Source organism: Chelmon rostratus, chromosome 21 (genome assembly GCF_017976325.1).
Source record: "Chelmon rostratus isolate fCheRos1 chromosome 21, fCheRos1.pri, whole genome shotgun sequence".
NCBI classification, from domain to species: Eukaryota; Metazoa; Chordata; class Actinopteri; order Chaetodontiformes; family Chaetodontidae; genus Chelmon; species Chelmon rostratus.
In genome coordinates, this window is record NC_055678.1 from 6,077,608 (window position 1) to 6,095,798 (window position 18,191).

At 43.4% G+C, this 18,191-nt stretch overlaps 1 protein-coding gene across 3 annotated transcripts in view; it reads right to left on the bottom strand.

Annotated features, from left to right (window-relative positions):
- tanc2b (tetratricopeptide repeat, ankyrin repeat and coiled-coil containing 2b) overlaps positions 1 to 18,191 on the bottom strand; it is a 141,959-nt gene that overhangs the window by 68,614 nt on the left and 55,154 nt on the right. For all 3 annotated transcript variants that reach the window (XM_041963436.1, XM_041963437.1, XM_041963435.1), the window contains exons 4-5: positions 4,704 to 4,775; positions 1,928 to 2,107 (exon numbers count right to left, since the gene is read on the bottom strand). In XM_041963436.1, coding sequence (XP_041819370.1) covers positions 1,928 to 2,107; positions 4,704 to 4,775 — 252 coding nt within the window. The remainder of the gene's footprint in view (positions 1 to 1,927; positions 2,108 to 4,703; positions 4,776 to 18,191) is intronic.

Here is an 18,191-nt window from a genome sequence, read left to right on the forward strand (position 1 = left end):
ACTTGAGAGCAGACGCAGGTCTTTGAGGGCTCGGAGGCCAGGGGGGACCTCAAGGCACTTTAGGATTGTTGTGCGTGTCGTTGTGGAGTCAGAAGCGCTGATGCAAGAGCGGTTTAGCTCATATGAGTCATGTAACGTCACATCAACGTGTGATCTGAAGATAAACCTCGATGTGAAGGCTTCTCACATGCAGCATGCAATGGAGCCAAATCGCTTTTCATGATGAGCTGACACCAGATGCGTGAGGCCACATCTGCCGCACTAGCTGCACAAAATCACTCTGTTTTATGTCGTTTACAATTATTAAAACAGACGACAATATAAGGCACAATAGGTGGTGAGACGGAGACATAAATCTGGACGGATTAACACAGCGAAGGGCTAATCCTGCCAAAATGATACCTCTCGCTGTCACGCGAGCAAACACACATGAGCACTTAAAAATTATGAACAAAAGCAGGAGAAATTATGCAAAGGTAAAACAAATCATAAGCGGCAAAATCTAAAAGCAGCCCCTCACAAGCAACGACAGCGCGTGCCACAACGCTGCAAAGAGACCTTGCTCTACGTCAGCGGTGGAGTAAGAATAGTACGGATGAGACAGAGTTGCAGATGATCAAGCTATTCTTAAAGTTCTCTGTGACAGACATCAAGATAACAACACACACACACACACATATAGAAATTTATAGTTGTCCATACACAAGCTAAAAAATTCACTCTGAGTCAAGCAGATGAAAGTGTAGACAGCAGATAAGGCTGAATCAGACATGAATCAATCTGCTCCTCATACAGCAGCACAGGGAACCAAGGAGAAAAAGTGTGATACAACTGGCTCAGTCTGAAATCAAATTCTCAAGTCCTGATCCCCTCAAACCGGCCCTGCTGGATCCCGTCACCCACACGGAGCCCTCTACAGTGGTGTGGCACACCCAATTAAAAGGGAAGAAAAACACTTTTGGCGTGTTTCCTCTTTAAAACCCACACTCTGGATGACCCGGGAGAGAGCATAACTCATTCTGTATGATGTAAAAAATCCTGGTCCTCCCCCTGGCGTATCAGAAATGGTTAATGATCTGAGGTAGCTGAGAGGCTGGTGCACCCTAGTGGTGACTACTGAATCAAGCTTTAAAGTCCTTCACACCCACTCTGCTTCTATGTGGAGGCTGCACTGATAGTGGGTGAAGCTGCAATGTCAATATTTCATTTGGCAATTTGAAATCCAGTACAGCAGTGAGCCATGGCTGTCCACGCTGTCCTGTGTACCAAACCACAGCTTCGCCCCGTAATAATAGCAGAGGGACCATGACACAAGACTCATAATCCAGTTAATGGGGAGACGAGGGGGGTGGCGGGGCGGCGATTTTCCACATTCTCTGATGACGAGTGTGGAAGGAAACGATTAGTGGTGGGAGATATAGAGCGATAAAAGAGGGCAGAGCCGACCACAGCTCGCAGTCCATCAGCTGTTCTTGGCACTGTCAATTAGGTAGGACTTTGGTGATTACAAGAATTGGAAATTGCAGTGTTTGCCGCAGGCCAGAGCTTTATGTTTCTGCTCACAATTAGTGGGTAAGTAATACGGTAAGTGATTACTGCTTATCGGCAACCATCAGGGCGAGAAGCCATTCCCCTCCTCCTCACTTTGTGTCATAAAATCTGTTTTAATTCACTGTGCGTGATTCTCTGATTAGGCGCCCTGCCTACAGTGGTACAGTGAAGGGTTAAGGGAGGCTGTATTAGTACAATGAGTCTATGGGGGAGGACAGCAACAGGCAGGGATGTGCGTACAAGACCAGATTCAGCCCACATCTCTGTTGGCTGTGGTTTTCTTCCCAAACGCAGGTTTTTAAAAATGTGACGACGCTGCTTGACTAATTCAGATCTTGCACTCTTTATGAATCCGGCGTCACTGCAGTGCCTTTACCTGTGAGCTTCTTCACGGGCTGTAGCCTGACACTGATGGTCTGGTGGGTGAGCAGCGGGGAGGAGGGCAGCGAGCGTGACACGCCCTCCATTATGCGAATGTGCTGCATGCCCTCGGTCATGGAGAGCGGGGGCACGGCGTAGTCTCCTTCAAAGGCACAGTCGCTGTCTATGCTGCCACCTGCAGGATGGGAGGGGAAGACAAAACAGTGTGAGATGCTTTTCCCTGCATTCCCTGACATCCTAACATGGAAGTTGGTATTAATTTATGCAGAAAAGTTGTATGTTACTGACGTGATTTTCTCCAATGACATTCTGCCTTTGGATTTGTGGACGTCATTAAAACTACATGAGAATAATATTCTGCTGACACTTAAATTGTAATGACAGAAAATAACTAAACGACATAATGGAATCAAACAGAATTAAGCTGAAGCCTTTAAAAACTAAAAGTCCTCTCTGAGTCTCAACAATCATAACGTTTCAATACAATTCACAAAGGTCATGTTTTGGGCTTCGACTAATAATTATTTCCATTATCAGTTAACTCGCTGATTATGTTTTTTCAATTAAGTGATTTGTTTTCAGCAGTTAAATTGACAATCATATAAAACAGAGAGAAGCAGCAAATATCCTCACATTTAGCGAGCTGGAAGGAGCCAATGTTTGGCTTTTGTTCTTGATAAAAGACAAACGGCTCATTATTTAAACCCAACTAAACGTTTTAGCACTAGCAGTGTTTATTAAAGGGCTGCTGTGTTGGATTGCATTGGACTCTACTGGTGTTTCTATTTGTGAAAGTGGTCACAGCCTGGTCCCTGGTTTCTGGTATCAGTGCAACACCAGTATTGAGCGTAACAAGAATGGCGTGACCCAGAAGAGAGAACAGCCCTGCAGGCAACATGTGCCGTTTACTTTCACTGTTATAAACTCCAGTCTGCCTGACCTCACAAAGCCCGGCGGTAACACAATACCCCACAATTTTAATGTAATAAAGGAGGATTTTCTAACCGTCTGAATGTGTTGAAACAATCCGAAAAAGAGCACAGTCATCATGACCATGAGAGAGCATTTTATTTACGAAAGAAAAAAAGGGCTCGCACAATGAGAGGTAATTACAGACGGAGCACAAACAACCACTCTCCATCACTCACCCACCCCTTTCCCTCTCTTGCTTCAAAAACCACAAATTATGACAACTTAGGCCTTTTTTTTTGGAACTTCACACACACACACACACACACACGCACACAGACACACATTCCCCAGTGAACAAAATCCAGCCAGCTGTCTGTAAACACAACATCCATTTTGTGAATCAGCTCTGCCTCAGACTGCCCATTTCCCTGCAGACGGAGCTGTAAAAGCAAACTGGTCAAGCAACAGTCTCGCATCAGATAGCAGCCGCCACAGTGAGACATGAAGCCATTATCAAACACTAGTCCATGACAAGTCCCAGAGGCAGCCCGAGTGACGGCTGGGATGGGGTTGAATCCGTTGTCGTAACGCGAATAGATTAGTATAGCTACACTTGGACGCGTGCAAGAAATAACAAAAACATCCCGACACACGTCTCCGTGCGGCTCCACCGCTGGAGTCGGGCCGTCCGTTCACTGGGGAATGTCACTGCAAAAGCAAAAACAACAGCCAGACCAGCGGTTACGTCCCAAAGCACGGAAATTCTCCTCATGTATGCGGAGCCTGCATGGTGTGAATACCAAGGGGGATGTTGGTTTCCTGGTTGCAATTATCAGTAGTGGAGTAGTCAATTTTAAGGCATTCCAATATTGGATGAAAAAACACAATTATACTCCCATTAACCAACTAATCTACCAAAAATAGCAAAATGCATCGCTTTTCAGTACATAATCTCAACACTTAGTTAATTTCCTTTCTGGGCAGCCTCATGAAAACAGACAAACTGTGATATGTTGAAGTAGAAATCAAGAGGTATGATTTAGGGCAAAGATGGAGGGTGGAGAGGCAGGAAAAGCCGCACTCCAGCGGTGAGATCCAGAGAACAAAAGCGTCGAGGGGGAAATGATGGTGTTTTATTTTAGTCTGTGATGAGAGACATGTTTAAGGGCCACTCCATGCCTCGGAAATAAACACAAACACCCACTCATCGAGGTGTTCAGCTCAAAACATGCACCAGGAGGGGGGAGAAAGGGAAGGCAACGTGAAATTATAATTGCCCAAAACATTTCCTGCCAAGCACCAGACATTCCTGTTGTTGACGAACGTCTACTGATGTATACGACCTATTTCCCCCAGAAGTAACTCAGATTTACAGGAAAAATTACTAGAATACAAAATTCATACAACTGTCTCGCAGTAAATTTAAATTTATTTCCAGTAGTCATAAAGTTTTCTGCCATAAAGTGTAATAAAATACAACCTGGTAAACAAGGCCTCCATGAGTTTCTACTGTGAAAACATTAAGGGAGAAGAAATGGAGTCTGGAAAGAGACCGCCAGGAGAGAAGTATTACTGGAAATGAGAAGGTAAACGTGGGGGAAAAAAACAGTGTTCACACGCTGTTTCTCAGCAACTCGGCTTCTCATTCAGTCGCATAATGCACATTCACGCCTGGGAGCAGCTCCGTAATAAGTAACAGAAGAAGAAGAGGATACGAGCTGTTGCTGGAGCGCTCAGATGGTGTTAACAGGACAACCTGAGGTCAGGACTCCAGACTCCAGCTCACCGCTTACAACTCTTCTCCTTTCCGACATGTGATCATTCATTTTAACAAAAACAACTGATTCTTGTTTGCTTACCTTGGCCGACGTGGCTCAGGTGAGGGTCTAGACCGGGCGAGCGGGGGTCTGCCAAGTCCTCGCTCCCACCATCTGCAGACGAGGAGCAGAAAGAGAAAGACAGGGAGTGAGCTCGGTGGTGCTGGTAGCGTGGCAAGGAGGTGCGGGCCAGCAGCAAGGCCACATCCTCTTCTCCTATCAGCCAGGTGTGGGACCGGAGGACCCCCAGCAAGCTGCTCACACACAAACCCTCCACACCCTTCCTCCTGGGGCCCAAGCGGCCCCTTATGGTGGCGAAGGGGGACTGCGCCGCCATGCTCCACTTTTTCCGCCTCCCCATGTTTAGACTAAACAGTCGAGCGAGCCTCTAGCTCTTGGGCCTGCCCATGCAGATAACAAAATAGTTTACATTGCAGCCATTGTTGCATGCACAGAGTCCGGTGTCAGAGCCGCAATCATGGAGCTCACTGGGCTCTATGGTTCAATGAGCGAGGACTAGCAGCGAAACAGTGGGCGTTTCCCAGGATAGATCCACATACGGTTAATGATATGAGGATCAATTACGCCCAAGGGAGCAGGCAGGCAGAATTAGCCACAGTGGATGGAGCTGAGAAGAGGGGAGTGGGGGGGCGGCATCACTGGGCAGCACAGTCAGTGTCACCGGGGGATTGTTTCATAATCCTGCTCGAGTGCGGATGGATCTACTGTAAAGCACCACAGGCCGGCAGAGGAGGTTTGGAACAAATGAGTTATACTCAGAATAAATGCATCCCACTGGAATTAAAGGAGCTATTAATAAAATCGAATCTACGATGATGTATGAAGACCAGTCGAAGCCGGCGGATTTTCCATGTGCGGACAGATCAAAGATTGTTGCGTCAAGTAGAAAGGCAGGAAAAAGGGCTGTGTGTTTTGTCAAGCCCCGCATTGTGTTTCAATCACGGAGCTCACTATCAGCCCAGAAAGCCCAAACAAATGCTCGAGTATTATCTCACCCATCGCAGATTCACACACTGTGTGCCAGTAGCCACACAGCAGGCTAGATTGGCTCGCTGGTGGAAAGATCAAGCTTGTCGATGGACAGATAGATTAAGCCGTGGGGCATGGTTGTGTGAGAACTGGGCCAGCCTGAGATTGACACTGATTGTGGAAAGGAGTCCTCTGCAGAGGATTTTCAGTACGTCCTTCCTGACCTGAGCCACCGTGTCAGGACGTGTCAGATTAATGTGAAATGTTACGCAATCAAAACATACAATTTTGCAGTGATTTTGACAGATTTCAGCAACACAACCTTCTTTTCCCTGCTGTTTACAGACAAAAACATAGATCCTGCTGCTGACACCTTTTCTTGCACCAACAAACCCGCCAAAAATAGCGTCTCACCTCATATACCTGATGAGCCATATCGTCTAGTAAAATCAATGCCGTGAAAATCAATACGGGCTTTGAAGACGATGTGCTCTAGCTACGAGCACCGCTCGCACAGTGAGCCATGAAAACACACGCATGCAAGCACATATAAAGAGTGTGATGTTGTGAGTGGAAAGCTCAGTGATATACAGTAATAGATTTTGCACACTTGCTATGCTCCTGCGGCGTATCTGATTAGCACCTTTGCTGACGTTCTGAGCAGCTTGCTCGTCATCAGACAAGTTCAGTAACATATAACCATATCTGAAGTGCCACCAATTAAAATGAACAGAGGACAATAAGCTGTAGAGGTGGTCAGAGTGGTTCGTTAGTTACTAATTAGCCAGGAAATAATTTCAGTTACGTTCCACCCAGTTCACAACAACTGTAGGTTCACCTTCAATTTAAATGACTTTGTTAGTGGGCTTTTGGAGATTACACGCAGGACAAATGCAGCTTTACTCTTTACAGCGGCCTCTTTTCTCTCCACTACCACTTCTTTTTCGGCTTGGGAAAGCAATCTGTGTCCCTCTTTTATTCGAGAGGGAACACTTCTATTCTTCTGCGCAGATTGCTCTCTTGTTACCAGTGATCACAGGACAATGTCCTGCCACACAGATCAATGGCCTATTAGGCAGGGAACACGAAAGGGGAGGACTTATGGTTGACAGAAGACAGAGACATGTTTTCATTCCAACCACAGAGACAAACAGTGGGCATCATTCGGGTTCCTTACAGAACATCTGTCGACCACTTGTGTCAACAGCAACGTGAGAATATAACACAGCTCGGCATCCGATTCAGAGCCGGAACAGACAGTCTGCAGTCTGTATCCACATCCTATTCGGCCGTAAAAAATCAAAGCTTTGCTCTCTCTGAAGGTAAAAGACCATCTCCTAAATTGAAGAAATAATGGTGCAGTTACTCTGCTGGCTATTTGTTGGCGCTGTAATGCCGCGCTGCTGTGTTAGGATGTCAAAGGAGCGAGCCAATTTTGCACGTGGACAAAGAGTCATTATGGGAGAAGTCAGCGTGACATCTGATAGTGATCCCATGGAGCACGGCGCAGAACTCCACTATCATTATCGCTCAGACTGACTTTGATGAACCTGCCCGTGTTCACAGTCTTCAGCGCGACCTCCGCTCCAAAATGAGGCTTCTTTCCCAGGTACCGTCTGAGGATGATTGCTAGAAATTGTGGTCTTTTCTGTGATCACCTTTGGCAAAAAGAAAAGCTTAAAAGACAAAGTGTTTGACAGAAAGCAAAGTCATCACTGGGGTTTCTCTTTTTTTTTCCATCTTTACGCTGGACGCCCAGAAACTCTGAATAACTAATCTGGGGGAGAATACGTGGAACAAATTACAATTTGAAATGGATTCGGTTCTTTTTCTGTGACCGATCGATCACGTCACACAAAAAAGGAACTGATAGACTCGCCCTAAAAGTACAATCGATGCCCGTCTTTTTACTTGCCGGACCCTCAATGGACAGAGAAAAAGACTGCAACTGAGCCATGTAGCAGAGACACATCCCGGATATTAGGAGCCTAGAGAATTACATCCTTCAGCTCAATGACTCCTCTCAGTGACAGCGCAGTGATTCAGTGTCCGGTTCAGTTCCTTTCTGCCTTATTTCTTACCTTTGCTGATTGCCTCTGCGGGGCTCTAATGCTGTTGTGTTGCCAACTTGTCAATCCAGAGTTTCTCACCAGGAAGCAAACTAGGACCCCTAATTAAACACCCGCATTCCCCCAGTTACTCTCCATGTCTCGGCTAATTTTTCTCACCATCCATCACAATAACTTTCCAGGTTAGAGGGGCCGCGTAATCTTTCAATGAGCTGATCCAAAGATTCTTCATCCTATTTTCGCGCAGTTTCTCTGTGATGCATTACACCAGGCACAGAAATCCTTTTTGTACTGTGCATACCTTGAAGGCGTGACGTCTACGGAGACAGAATAATAAATAACTGTAAGTTTGGTACGAGAAGTGACACATTTATAATGAAGTGCGCACCATCCTAGCATCACTATACAGTTTTTTTTCTCGAGAGCTAAATGTTAAAGTATCTAAAATCCCCATAAATCTGATGTGGAAACAGAGGAATCATGTGCGAGGTAGGATAATAAAATACGCTGACATTTATCCAGCACGCAGTAGCCCACACGCGCATAAAAACGAATGTGCGTGCCATATATCACATGGAGTTGCTGTGTGTGAGCAGATGTACCACGGGTAATTTACCAAAATAGAGATTGATTTAAAGAGTGTTAAAAAGAAAAGTTTGAAATTGGAAAAGATAAATGCCAACGAGTGAATCAGTGCCGTGTGCTGATTCTCGCAGAGAGCAACAATCGCTGCTGCCAAACTGTAACTTCTGATGTCACCAAGGAAGAGGCTGACGGCTCCTGCACCTTTGAGCAGGGCATCTAAAAAACACGAACTCAAGTGCACCATCAAAATTCTAGAGTTTATTCAAGTTTATTGCAGACATTTATCCACGCATCAGGGCTCCAACTAATGATTCTTCTAACTACATTATTAACTGTTGGCTCCATAAAACGCCAGAAAATAGTGAAAAAATGCTCATCACAATTACCGTGAGCCAAGGTGAAGTCTTCACACTAATTGTTGTGTCTGACCAACAGCCCAAAACCTTAAGAAATTCAATTTATTATGACATGGAGCAGAGAAAAGCTGAAAACACTCACATTTCAGTTGCAATTAGCAGCAAACTTGATAGATTATCAAATCCTTGTGGTCAAGTTTCTGCTAATTGATCATTCATCTCATCAATTAACCAACCGATGCTTTCAGCACTATTTGTGTCTCAAGTTGCAAAAGCAAAGATTTTGTCAGCAGACATACTGACGGCGCACATATCGGCACGCTGTTCCTGCTATCGATCTGCTAATCGATTAATTGTCAAACGCGATTATGCAAGCGAGCAGTCGTGAGTTTGGTCTCGGTCAAACGCTCTGCTGCTCCCCTGCTTTGATATTCATTTAAGCTGAATTTAAATGATATTCACAACAAACTGGAGCATCTTAATGAATCACAACGCCACAGCGAGTTGCACTGAGCCATATGAGAGCACAGACATCTGCTCGGTTGTAAAGTTGGCGGACATCTTCATTAGCATCAGCCTCAGTGTATGCTAACATAAAAATGCATGCGTACTCCAAAGGATACACACAGACACACACACAGTCTTCTGATAGAGAGCTTGTCAAGTGTTTTCTCTCCACCGCTGCACTGAGCCAGCCCTGGTCTACCACAGGAAGTGGAGGGTTCTGACACCCTGCCAATGTAAAACAATAGGGAACTGTTTCCATCCAAACCCCAACACACACATTTACCGTATATACGTACACACACAGCCATGCACAGCAGGAGCAAGGATGATATACTGAGATCAGACCAAAAATATTCTTTGCAGGGGACCCTTGTGTCAAAATAACCCAGATTTCAACACGAGAGGGTTCCACTTTGGAATGAAAAATAAAAAATCATGCGATCATACGTCTCATTCTCCCCAACAATTATACAGACAAATTATGTTTTGATTTCAATTTCTAACTACAAATTTGATTAAAAGTAAATCTGTGGTGTAATGTTAACTGCTTTGGGTTCTGAACACAAGCAAGGCTAGTAGCCCACCTCTGGTCTGGAATCAGCCAATCGGACTTTTGTTTTAACTAATCTCAATCACAGATACAGGAAATCCAAAATACACCACTAAGAATATCAGCGGCCAGATACAGTTACTTTTCTGGAAACTTGGTTTCCATCAGTATTTCTCTAAAACATTATGTAAATAACAAACAGTGAGTCCATTAATCAACAGAAATTAATCTGCAACTGTTTTGATAATTGATATCTGCTTCCTGCTTCTCAAATGTGAGGATTTGGTGCTTTTCTCCTTTTTATTGCATAGGAAACTAAATAAGACATCTGAACATGTAATTTTTTTCATGCATTTTTCACTAATTTGTGGCATTGGGAGGACAAAAAAGAAATCAAGAATTTAATATACAGATTAATCAACATTGCACATAAAGAATAACAGGACCATGCTCTCCTGTAAACAACCACATAGCTGACAATGACAATCATCCCTGTTTAAAGACACAAGCAAGATGCATATGATGGATGTACACACTATAAATGCCATGCTGCCCAGTGTTTCAGCCTTATAAGAGGAGGATAAGAGTGAGGCTTGCTGGCCTGTTTGTCACCGGCAGCCAAAACACAAGACTGTCAACTCCTCGGTAATATTACATCGAGGGAGGACAAACTGCCCCAGTTATGAGGGTTTCCAGCAGAAGGAAGATACTGCTCTGGACCTTTGCTTTTGTGAGTCTGTGGGGACGGCATAATGCAGGTGTGCTGAGCGGAATAGTAGGAAGGAGACTCAGAGAGGGATGGCCAGCCGAGCCAGCAGTTTCACAAGCCGTTAACTGCGCTAAGGACGAGGCCCATATCAGCTTTGATTTAATGTGTGTGTCCTTCTCTTTTACAAGCAAGAAGGCTCGAAAAAGCAGCCAGCCGACATGAGAGCAAAGACACTGATGTGCCGTGTGGGTTGCAGACACTTCTGAATGTTTCTAAAGCCTACTGCCTGCTGAAGAGACCAATAATACACAGCAAAAGATGAATTTACAACGCTACAAACTGGATGTGTTTGGACAGACACATTTTACATTTCAAGCCTTTATATTTGGTCATTAGGTAATGTGTGCACTGAACACACATTCTGGTCCATTTCCTACCATAAGACAAGCTTTGATTTATTGATTTTACTGATATTGTATCCCGAGGGCCACGGCATGATAAACGCTCTTTATTTGTGGCATGGTTGAAAACGGTGCTAACACACTGAAATAACAAGATGTCATGTTACACCTGAAGAAAGCTCAGCCAGCCCGTGCCTTACCTCTAATTTGTGCAAACTCTCTCTTCAAAGTGGCGAAACACCCAAGTCACAGCATAAATAACGAGTATTTCATTTCTAAGATAATAACAGCGCAAATAATTTAGATGAATCTTTGTTGTTGTATCCGCGGCTCATTTGTTCTTTCTGCATATCGGTTTACACGCCAAGAGCAAACTGTAAATTAGTGGCATCTTCCAATTTACCAAGCAACAGCGGATGTGATAAAAGAAGAAATATTCCTATATCCCAGTCATGCCCAAAGCACTACAGGGGTATCTCCACTTGTCCTGTTGTTACATAACTTTTGATTATCCGGGGGCTACGACAAATCCCAATGCAATATCTTCTTTTAGCTCATACTACTGCTGTTGCTGTTCCTTTTTTTTAACCTCACCTGTGTTCCCTGCTACATTATGCCCTGTATTACACAACATATTCTAGTTATTTTGGATAAATGCTGGCCTGATGGCCTTACCTTTGCTCATTTCAGTGTTTTCATACTTTTATCCACTATGTGCACCAGCCAGTCGCTTACTGTGTCTGTCTGCAGCTCAGCTACTGTTGATACACTGCTGATATGAAAGCAGCAACTCTAGACTACTTTAAGTATTATAAAGAATAAAATGGTCAAAGGTAGACCAATAAATCTTCCAAGTTTATATGGGCAACGATAGCTTTCTAGATTGCAGCTATACCCACAGTGATCTTGCCGTATATGTCAGGTGATCTGTTGGTGGCTTGATAAGTATAGAAAAAAATTGCAGTACATAAAGTATATAAGTATATAAAAATACAAAAGATTTGTGGTAATTTAGAAAGTTGTACAACTTGTATGAGAGTACAAGTATACTTTTCAGCTGTAAAATGACCCGCTTGAAAAAATGCTTGTTTACATTGAGTCTTTCTCATATGTCTAAAAAAATAATAATCTGACAACATATAAGTATCTTAAAGGATAACTTTCGTTTTTTACAACCTGGACCTTATTTGTAGCATTAAATACGACCATTTACTCACCCAGACAACTTTGGTGGCATTTGGAGTCGTTTTGAAGAAATTAGCCCCAGAGGAGCGGCGTGTATATCCGTATAATGCGAGTACTCGGGGCATCCATGCGCAGCCTCTATAAACGCATAACCTGCGGCGAAACTCATTCATATTCCAATATTTTGTTATGATATGCTGGTGCTGTTCCCCTCTGAGCCCGTGGTGGCATGTTATCAACATCCGGCGTCTCTAGACAACTACCTCTGACGTGGATGATGTCATTACCGAACGCCGGCTCAGAGGGGAATAGCACCAGCATATCATAACAAAATATTGGAACATGAACGAGTTTCGCCGCAGATTATGCGTTTATAGAGGCTGCATGGATGCCCCGAGTACTCGCATTATACGGATATACGCGCCGCTCCTCTGGGGCTAATTTCTTCAAAACAACTCCAAATGCCAAATTGTCTGGGTGAGTAAATGGTCGTATTTAATGCTACAAATAAGGTCCAGGTTGTAAAAAACCAAAGTTATCCTTTAAAAACTAGTATCTTCTAATGTTGCTTTAACCAATATATCTTAAATATGAACCTGTATGGTGGTGTACTTGGCCGTAACATGACCTGTGATTTGCTACAACAAAAAAATCCAGTGTTTTCTTGGCTTAAAATAACACTTCATCCCCTCCCACCCTCCAGAAAAGCCCAGAGCCTATGACCCCGGCCACTGAGGTATACGTGGAGGACAGCGAACAGCACGGTGGCGGCGCCGGGCCAGAGAGGTGACGCATATGTGAGCGGCTGAGTGCGTCAGGCTCTGGCTGACAGCACCACGACTCAGCAGTGTCCTGGATGGATGGAGGTGTTATGATGGAGGAAGCAGGGAGAAACAGAGGATGTGTGTGCGTGTGACGGAGAGCGAGAGAAAACGAGAGAGAAAGAGAAGAGTGATATGCCCTGACTCCTACACTGCCATGCGATGCTGAGAAAAGCTGTGTCGCAGCACTGAGTGGGTGGGCTTCGTTTAAAAATAAAATAAAAATAAAAGCTAGTGAAGAAGAGTCTGGAAAAAAAAATGAGAGGCCGCATCAAGCATCTCCTACCTTCAGTCTGACACACCGCTGGGGTTACATCACAGAGCGGAGAAGTGAAAAGCACGCAGCAAAAATAACCAAACGGAAATGGAAGCGTTATAGGGATTTTGCTTCGGCTGCCTTGAGACTGAGAGAGAAATAAAGAATATGAGCAGAGAAATAAAAAAGCTGGTACGGCTCCTGGTCTGCCTCCAGGCGTTCCCATGAAGAATGATGCTTTTGTTTCTATCCATTTTTAATCCCTGACAATCACACACAGAGGGACCACAAAAAACGTGAAAAGCAGACATCCCACCTGTACCACCTCCCTCTCTTACGTGGTCTCTCCAGCACTAACGCTGGCACTGGAACTGGCATCTCGCTCATTTTCAGCTTCTTTTTGACGATTAATTAGTTAATAGGTCAATCTGTCAATTACCAATACAACACAAAGAAGCACCCACTGCGATTTCAGAGATTTGTGAAGTCCAAAACCCAGAGATTTTCAATTTACAATTATATAAAACAGAGAAAAGCAGCAAATCCCCACATTTGAAAAGCTGGAAGTAGAAAATGTCTGGCCTTTTTTCTTTATTCATGACTTGAAAAATTGATCAATTATCGGTTACTGATTTGCAGAACCCCTCCCTTGTACAATGATTTTTAAATCATGGCTTAAAGTTAAAGTCTATTTTTTTTGCCTATCTTAGTTAAAACACAATGGTAAACGTGCATAAGTAAGAAATTGACTCAGTGGTGTGTTTATCTCTTATCTCTAACATATGCTACAAATGTTAGCATGTCCACCTAACTAGCTTACAACCCTCAGTAGCAACAGTGGTTCACGGTTTAGTAGGATGAGGGTGCTAACTTTTGCCTCAAACATGTAGCTTTAGCCACAAGATATATCAAGATATCATGTCTGTAGCTATTAACTGCATATATAAGACCCCTTTACTAAACTCTCGTTTTAAAATGAGTCAGCAGGAAACATTAAAAAAAAAGAAAATCAGCTGCATGCAATGTTTTCAACTAACTTACGGAGCTAGCTTAAATAGCTAACTAGCTATAGCTCCTCAAATTTGTCAGAGACAGCTGTCATTTCAGCTGGTAAAATCTACAGTTACCGGCTAGAGATGAGAAGCCTCCTTTAGTCCGTCACCGTCTGAACTCAAGGACCCCTTGCTTCAAAAATAACTAATGATTTCGAAGTGCTGAATCTGCCACCTTTGTTGTAAGCTGCATCGTACATGCCATGCAAGAGCAGAAAGCTCCACAGGCTTAGCATCAATGAAGTGCGACGGGGTTTAGCGAACAGTCAGATGTCCTTTTAGAACATTAATCATTTCAGGACGATGAATGAAGTAATGAATAAGCAGAGAGAAGCAAACATTTTTTTGTGGCCATGCTGGACCACCATAGTGATTTGTGGTTATTCTGTTGCTTCGTTTCAGTTAATCGGCACATCTCGGTCTGCAGCACAAGCGCGGCATCACCTTCAGTTCCCTTTGACCTCTGGCTGTCGACAGGGAGAGGAGGGGCGTCTGCGACTCCTGCTAAGGTTGCAGATGCCTCTCTCTGCACCGGTGAAGAGTGTTTAATGAGAAAATGTAGGGATCCTGATAAATTCACACGGGGAGGCTGAGGAAAAGCACTCCTGCTGCAGTCAGTGCTTGTTCATTATGGAGGACGATATTTACTGCCATTCAAATTACTGCCTCAGTGAATGACAGACTGAGCTATTACCATACAGCAGCTTAAAGAGGAATACCGCTAAATCTGATGCTTCTTCCTGCTGCTTAGGGGCCTCTCTGTACCGTGGGGATTTGCAAGCTCCACAACAAAACCAGAAATATGGAAGGAGAAGTTTGTACCACTCCCTAATCTCGCCTTTGCCAGCTCCACTGAGGATGAACTAATTCTTAGAAGATCATTCAAAGGATATTCAAGGATATTCAAGAAATATTTTCTTCAGAATCAGCCACTCAAAATGCTGAAATCCATGAATACAATACCAGACTGAAAGAAACCGTCACTGCTATTCTATTAGCAACTCTGCAACCGTTGCTTGCTGCAAAGTTATTGCTCTCTACAACAATGCCAGCAGCAACAATTATTTTTCCTGTTTACCGCTGCCTTTCACAAGAAGAAAATTAGATTTTGACAACTTGATAGAGAGACAGAAACAGATATCTAAAATGAAAAGCGGCCGTCTCAAAGTTACATACCATTTTAAATGCAAAGGTGACTTGCATTAAATATACAAAGCTCAACTTAGGTAATGACATTCTGACAAAAAAGCCCTGTATTCAGTGTCAAACGCATAGCTCCAGTATTTGAGTCCAGTACGCAGCCACATTTAAAGTCTAAATCTCTTGCACAGGTTCATACAGAAGTTAATTTAACTTTCCGTGGACTGTCTGCAGGCTGTATGACTAACGTAAATCATTTTCTTGAGTGGCCATTTGGTTTGAAGAGCAATAACTCTGAAATGAGTTATGCTTCGGCAGAATTTCGTCTAATTGAGGGGTACTGCGTGCTAGCGCCACAAAAAGACTTGTGCAGAAAAACAGCCTGAAAAGAATAACAACAAACGCATAAAAAAAATATACAAAAGAGACTCCAAATAACAAAATGCAATCACTACTTTATCTATTTATATAATGATTTAATGCTTGGTACCCTTTTATTTGGGCCAGAGCCACAGAGTGCACCTCTCCTTGTGGAACACCAGCTAAATGCCAAACAAACAACAGATAAAAAAGCCCAGAGTACAGTGTCTCCAAAATAGCCACGAGCACAAAAACACGGCCGTAAAAAAAAAAGGGTGTTTGATGTTGGATAGAAAAAGGCCAGCGGCAGACAAGCAGAGTGTCATTTTGTTTTTCTCCTCAATCCAATCTGAGTGCAAAGCTTTCAACCTGCAAGGGGGCTAACGATTAAGGAGGGAGGCAGAAAGAGATGGAGAAACAGACAGACAGGCTGGCCATTGACTGTGCCCATAGTAACAGATGAGGCACGGAGGACAGAGGGAGGTGAAATGAAAAGAAGACAGAGCCTGTCCTTGCTTCTGTGCCCTCTTTCATAGCGCTCTGTTATTCTTATCCTATGCTTGCCCACAGCAATGCAATAATTCATTCTGTTCTCAGTGTCATTGTGACGATAGGAGAGAGGGGGAAAAAAACCTACATTCACACACACAGTAGACCCACACGCCGTCTCAGTTGCACTGGAGACGGGCCTACAATCGCAAACAAGCAGGCCTGAATAATGAAATACACATTAAATATAAAATAGACTGGGGGATTGTGGAGCCTGCAGTGCCACAGCAGACACTAACACATGCAAGTAGGCTACTGTATGGATGTCTCTTACATGACAGCTACACTTCTAATAGTATGCGTACTATATTTAGTGTAAAACGGACACACGTGAACTGATTCCGCTACATCTGCTTTTATCGAACTAAACAACTAGAACTTCACGTTTCAGACGACGTATTTGTCGGGGTGGATGGGCTGAAGCAGAATATGATACTGAATGTAAATAATAAGGCTGTCAAGTTCACATAGGAAGTACTTCTAATACATCCACACGTGTTTGCTGAGCACAAAGAGTTCAGCAATGGGTGGAATATGTCACAAATTCCATGATATGGGTCAGTGTGTGTGTGTGCGTGTGTGTGTGTGTGTGAGGGAGAGTATTGTTTTTCACAGATCCAGCGTGCTGGTCTGACATTAATTTTTCATGTGAAGCTTTCAGCTGGGCACCTAATCCTGTTTGGGTGGAGGTCTCCTCATTTGCTTCTTTCCTACTGACATTTTTGCAGTTGCAGAAAGATTCGGTTTTGTTTTTAGGCGGCGTTTTGATTATATTGCTTTTACCGAACGTGTGATCATCAGGATGCAACTAATGATTATTTTTAATTAAAGATACTTCAGTTGATTATTTTCTTAAAACTCTTGTTTTTTGAAACACCAGTCCAAAACCTGAAGATACTCAATATCCAATAATATAATAATAATAATGTTGTAATTTTGTTTGAAAAGTAACTAAAACAATTTCAATAAACAAAATAATTGCTGATTAAGTTACTGTAAGTTATTAATTGACTGTTTCAGCTCCATATGAAGGACAAGCTGTGTACAATCAATTGATCAGTGTGATCTGTTGCCCCATCTTTAAACAGACATAAAGATAAAATAAACCATGAATTCACATGGAGTCTGGTCTTATTTGATATTCCTGGTCAGTTTCATCTGTGACAAAGTTACATATGTATAAAAGAGTGGCTGCACCTCCATCCTATTCTCTGTCTGTTTCTACATGGTTTACAGGGTGGGGTTAGCTGGAGGGTGGGAACTGTGGCTGCAACTGAAGATTATTCATTTTCATTTTATTTGTCCATTGTTTAGAATAAAAAAATGCAGAAAATATATGAAAATGCACATTACAATTTCCAAGACTCCCAGACAAAGGTCATGTTTTGTCTGCCTGAAAACAAGAAAACCCAAAATATTAAATTTATAATTATATGAAACAGAGTAAAGCAACAAATCCACACATTTGAGAGACTGGAACCAGTGGATGTCTGAGTGTTTGAATGAGCAATCGAAATCAAAATTGTATACTATTAATTTCTGTCAACCTGTCCTTTCAGCAAAAGCGGGGATGCAGCTGTTGCAGTATGTGTCTGCATATGTGTGACACAATCATCAGACATGTCAAAACAGATAAATTCATCCGGAGGCCTGATAACTCCAAACCTTCCAGCGAGTGTCAGCAGGAGTTACAGCTATTGAGAGCGGCAAACATGGCTGCCACAGACTGGAGAGGAGGAGGAGGAGGGGGACACCAGACAGTCAGACAGACGAGCACAGACACAGACAGACTGTAGGTTTTAATTCAGAGATGGCACGATGACTGCCACCAAACAGAAACAGCCGTGGAGACGCATTTGGACACACAGCTGGCGTGGGTTTAGTCCACGCCTTGCTGTTGTGGTCTTCGCAATTGCTGCTCTTGTGCCGCCGTTCGCTTATGCAACGTTGTGTTTAGCAGCATTTGTCATGTGGAGCAAAGCAACACAATATCCCTCAGT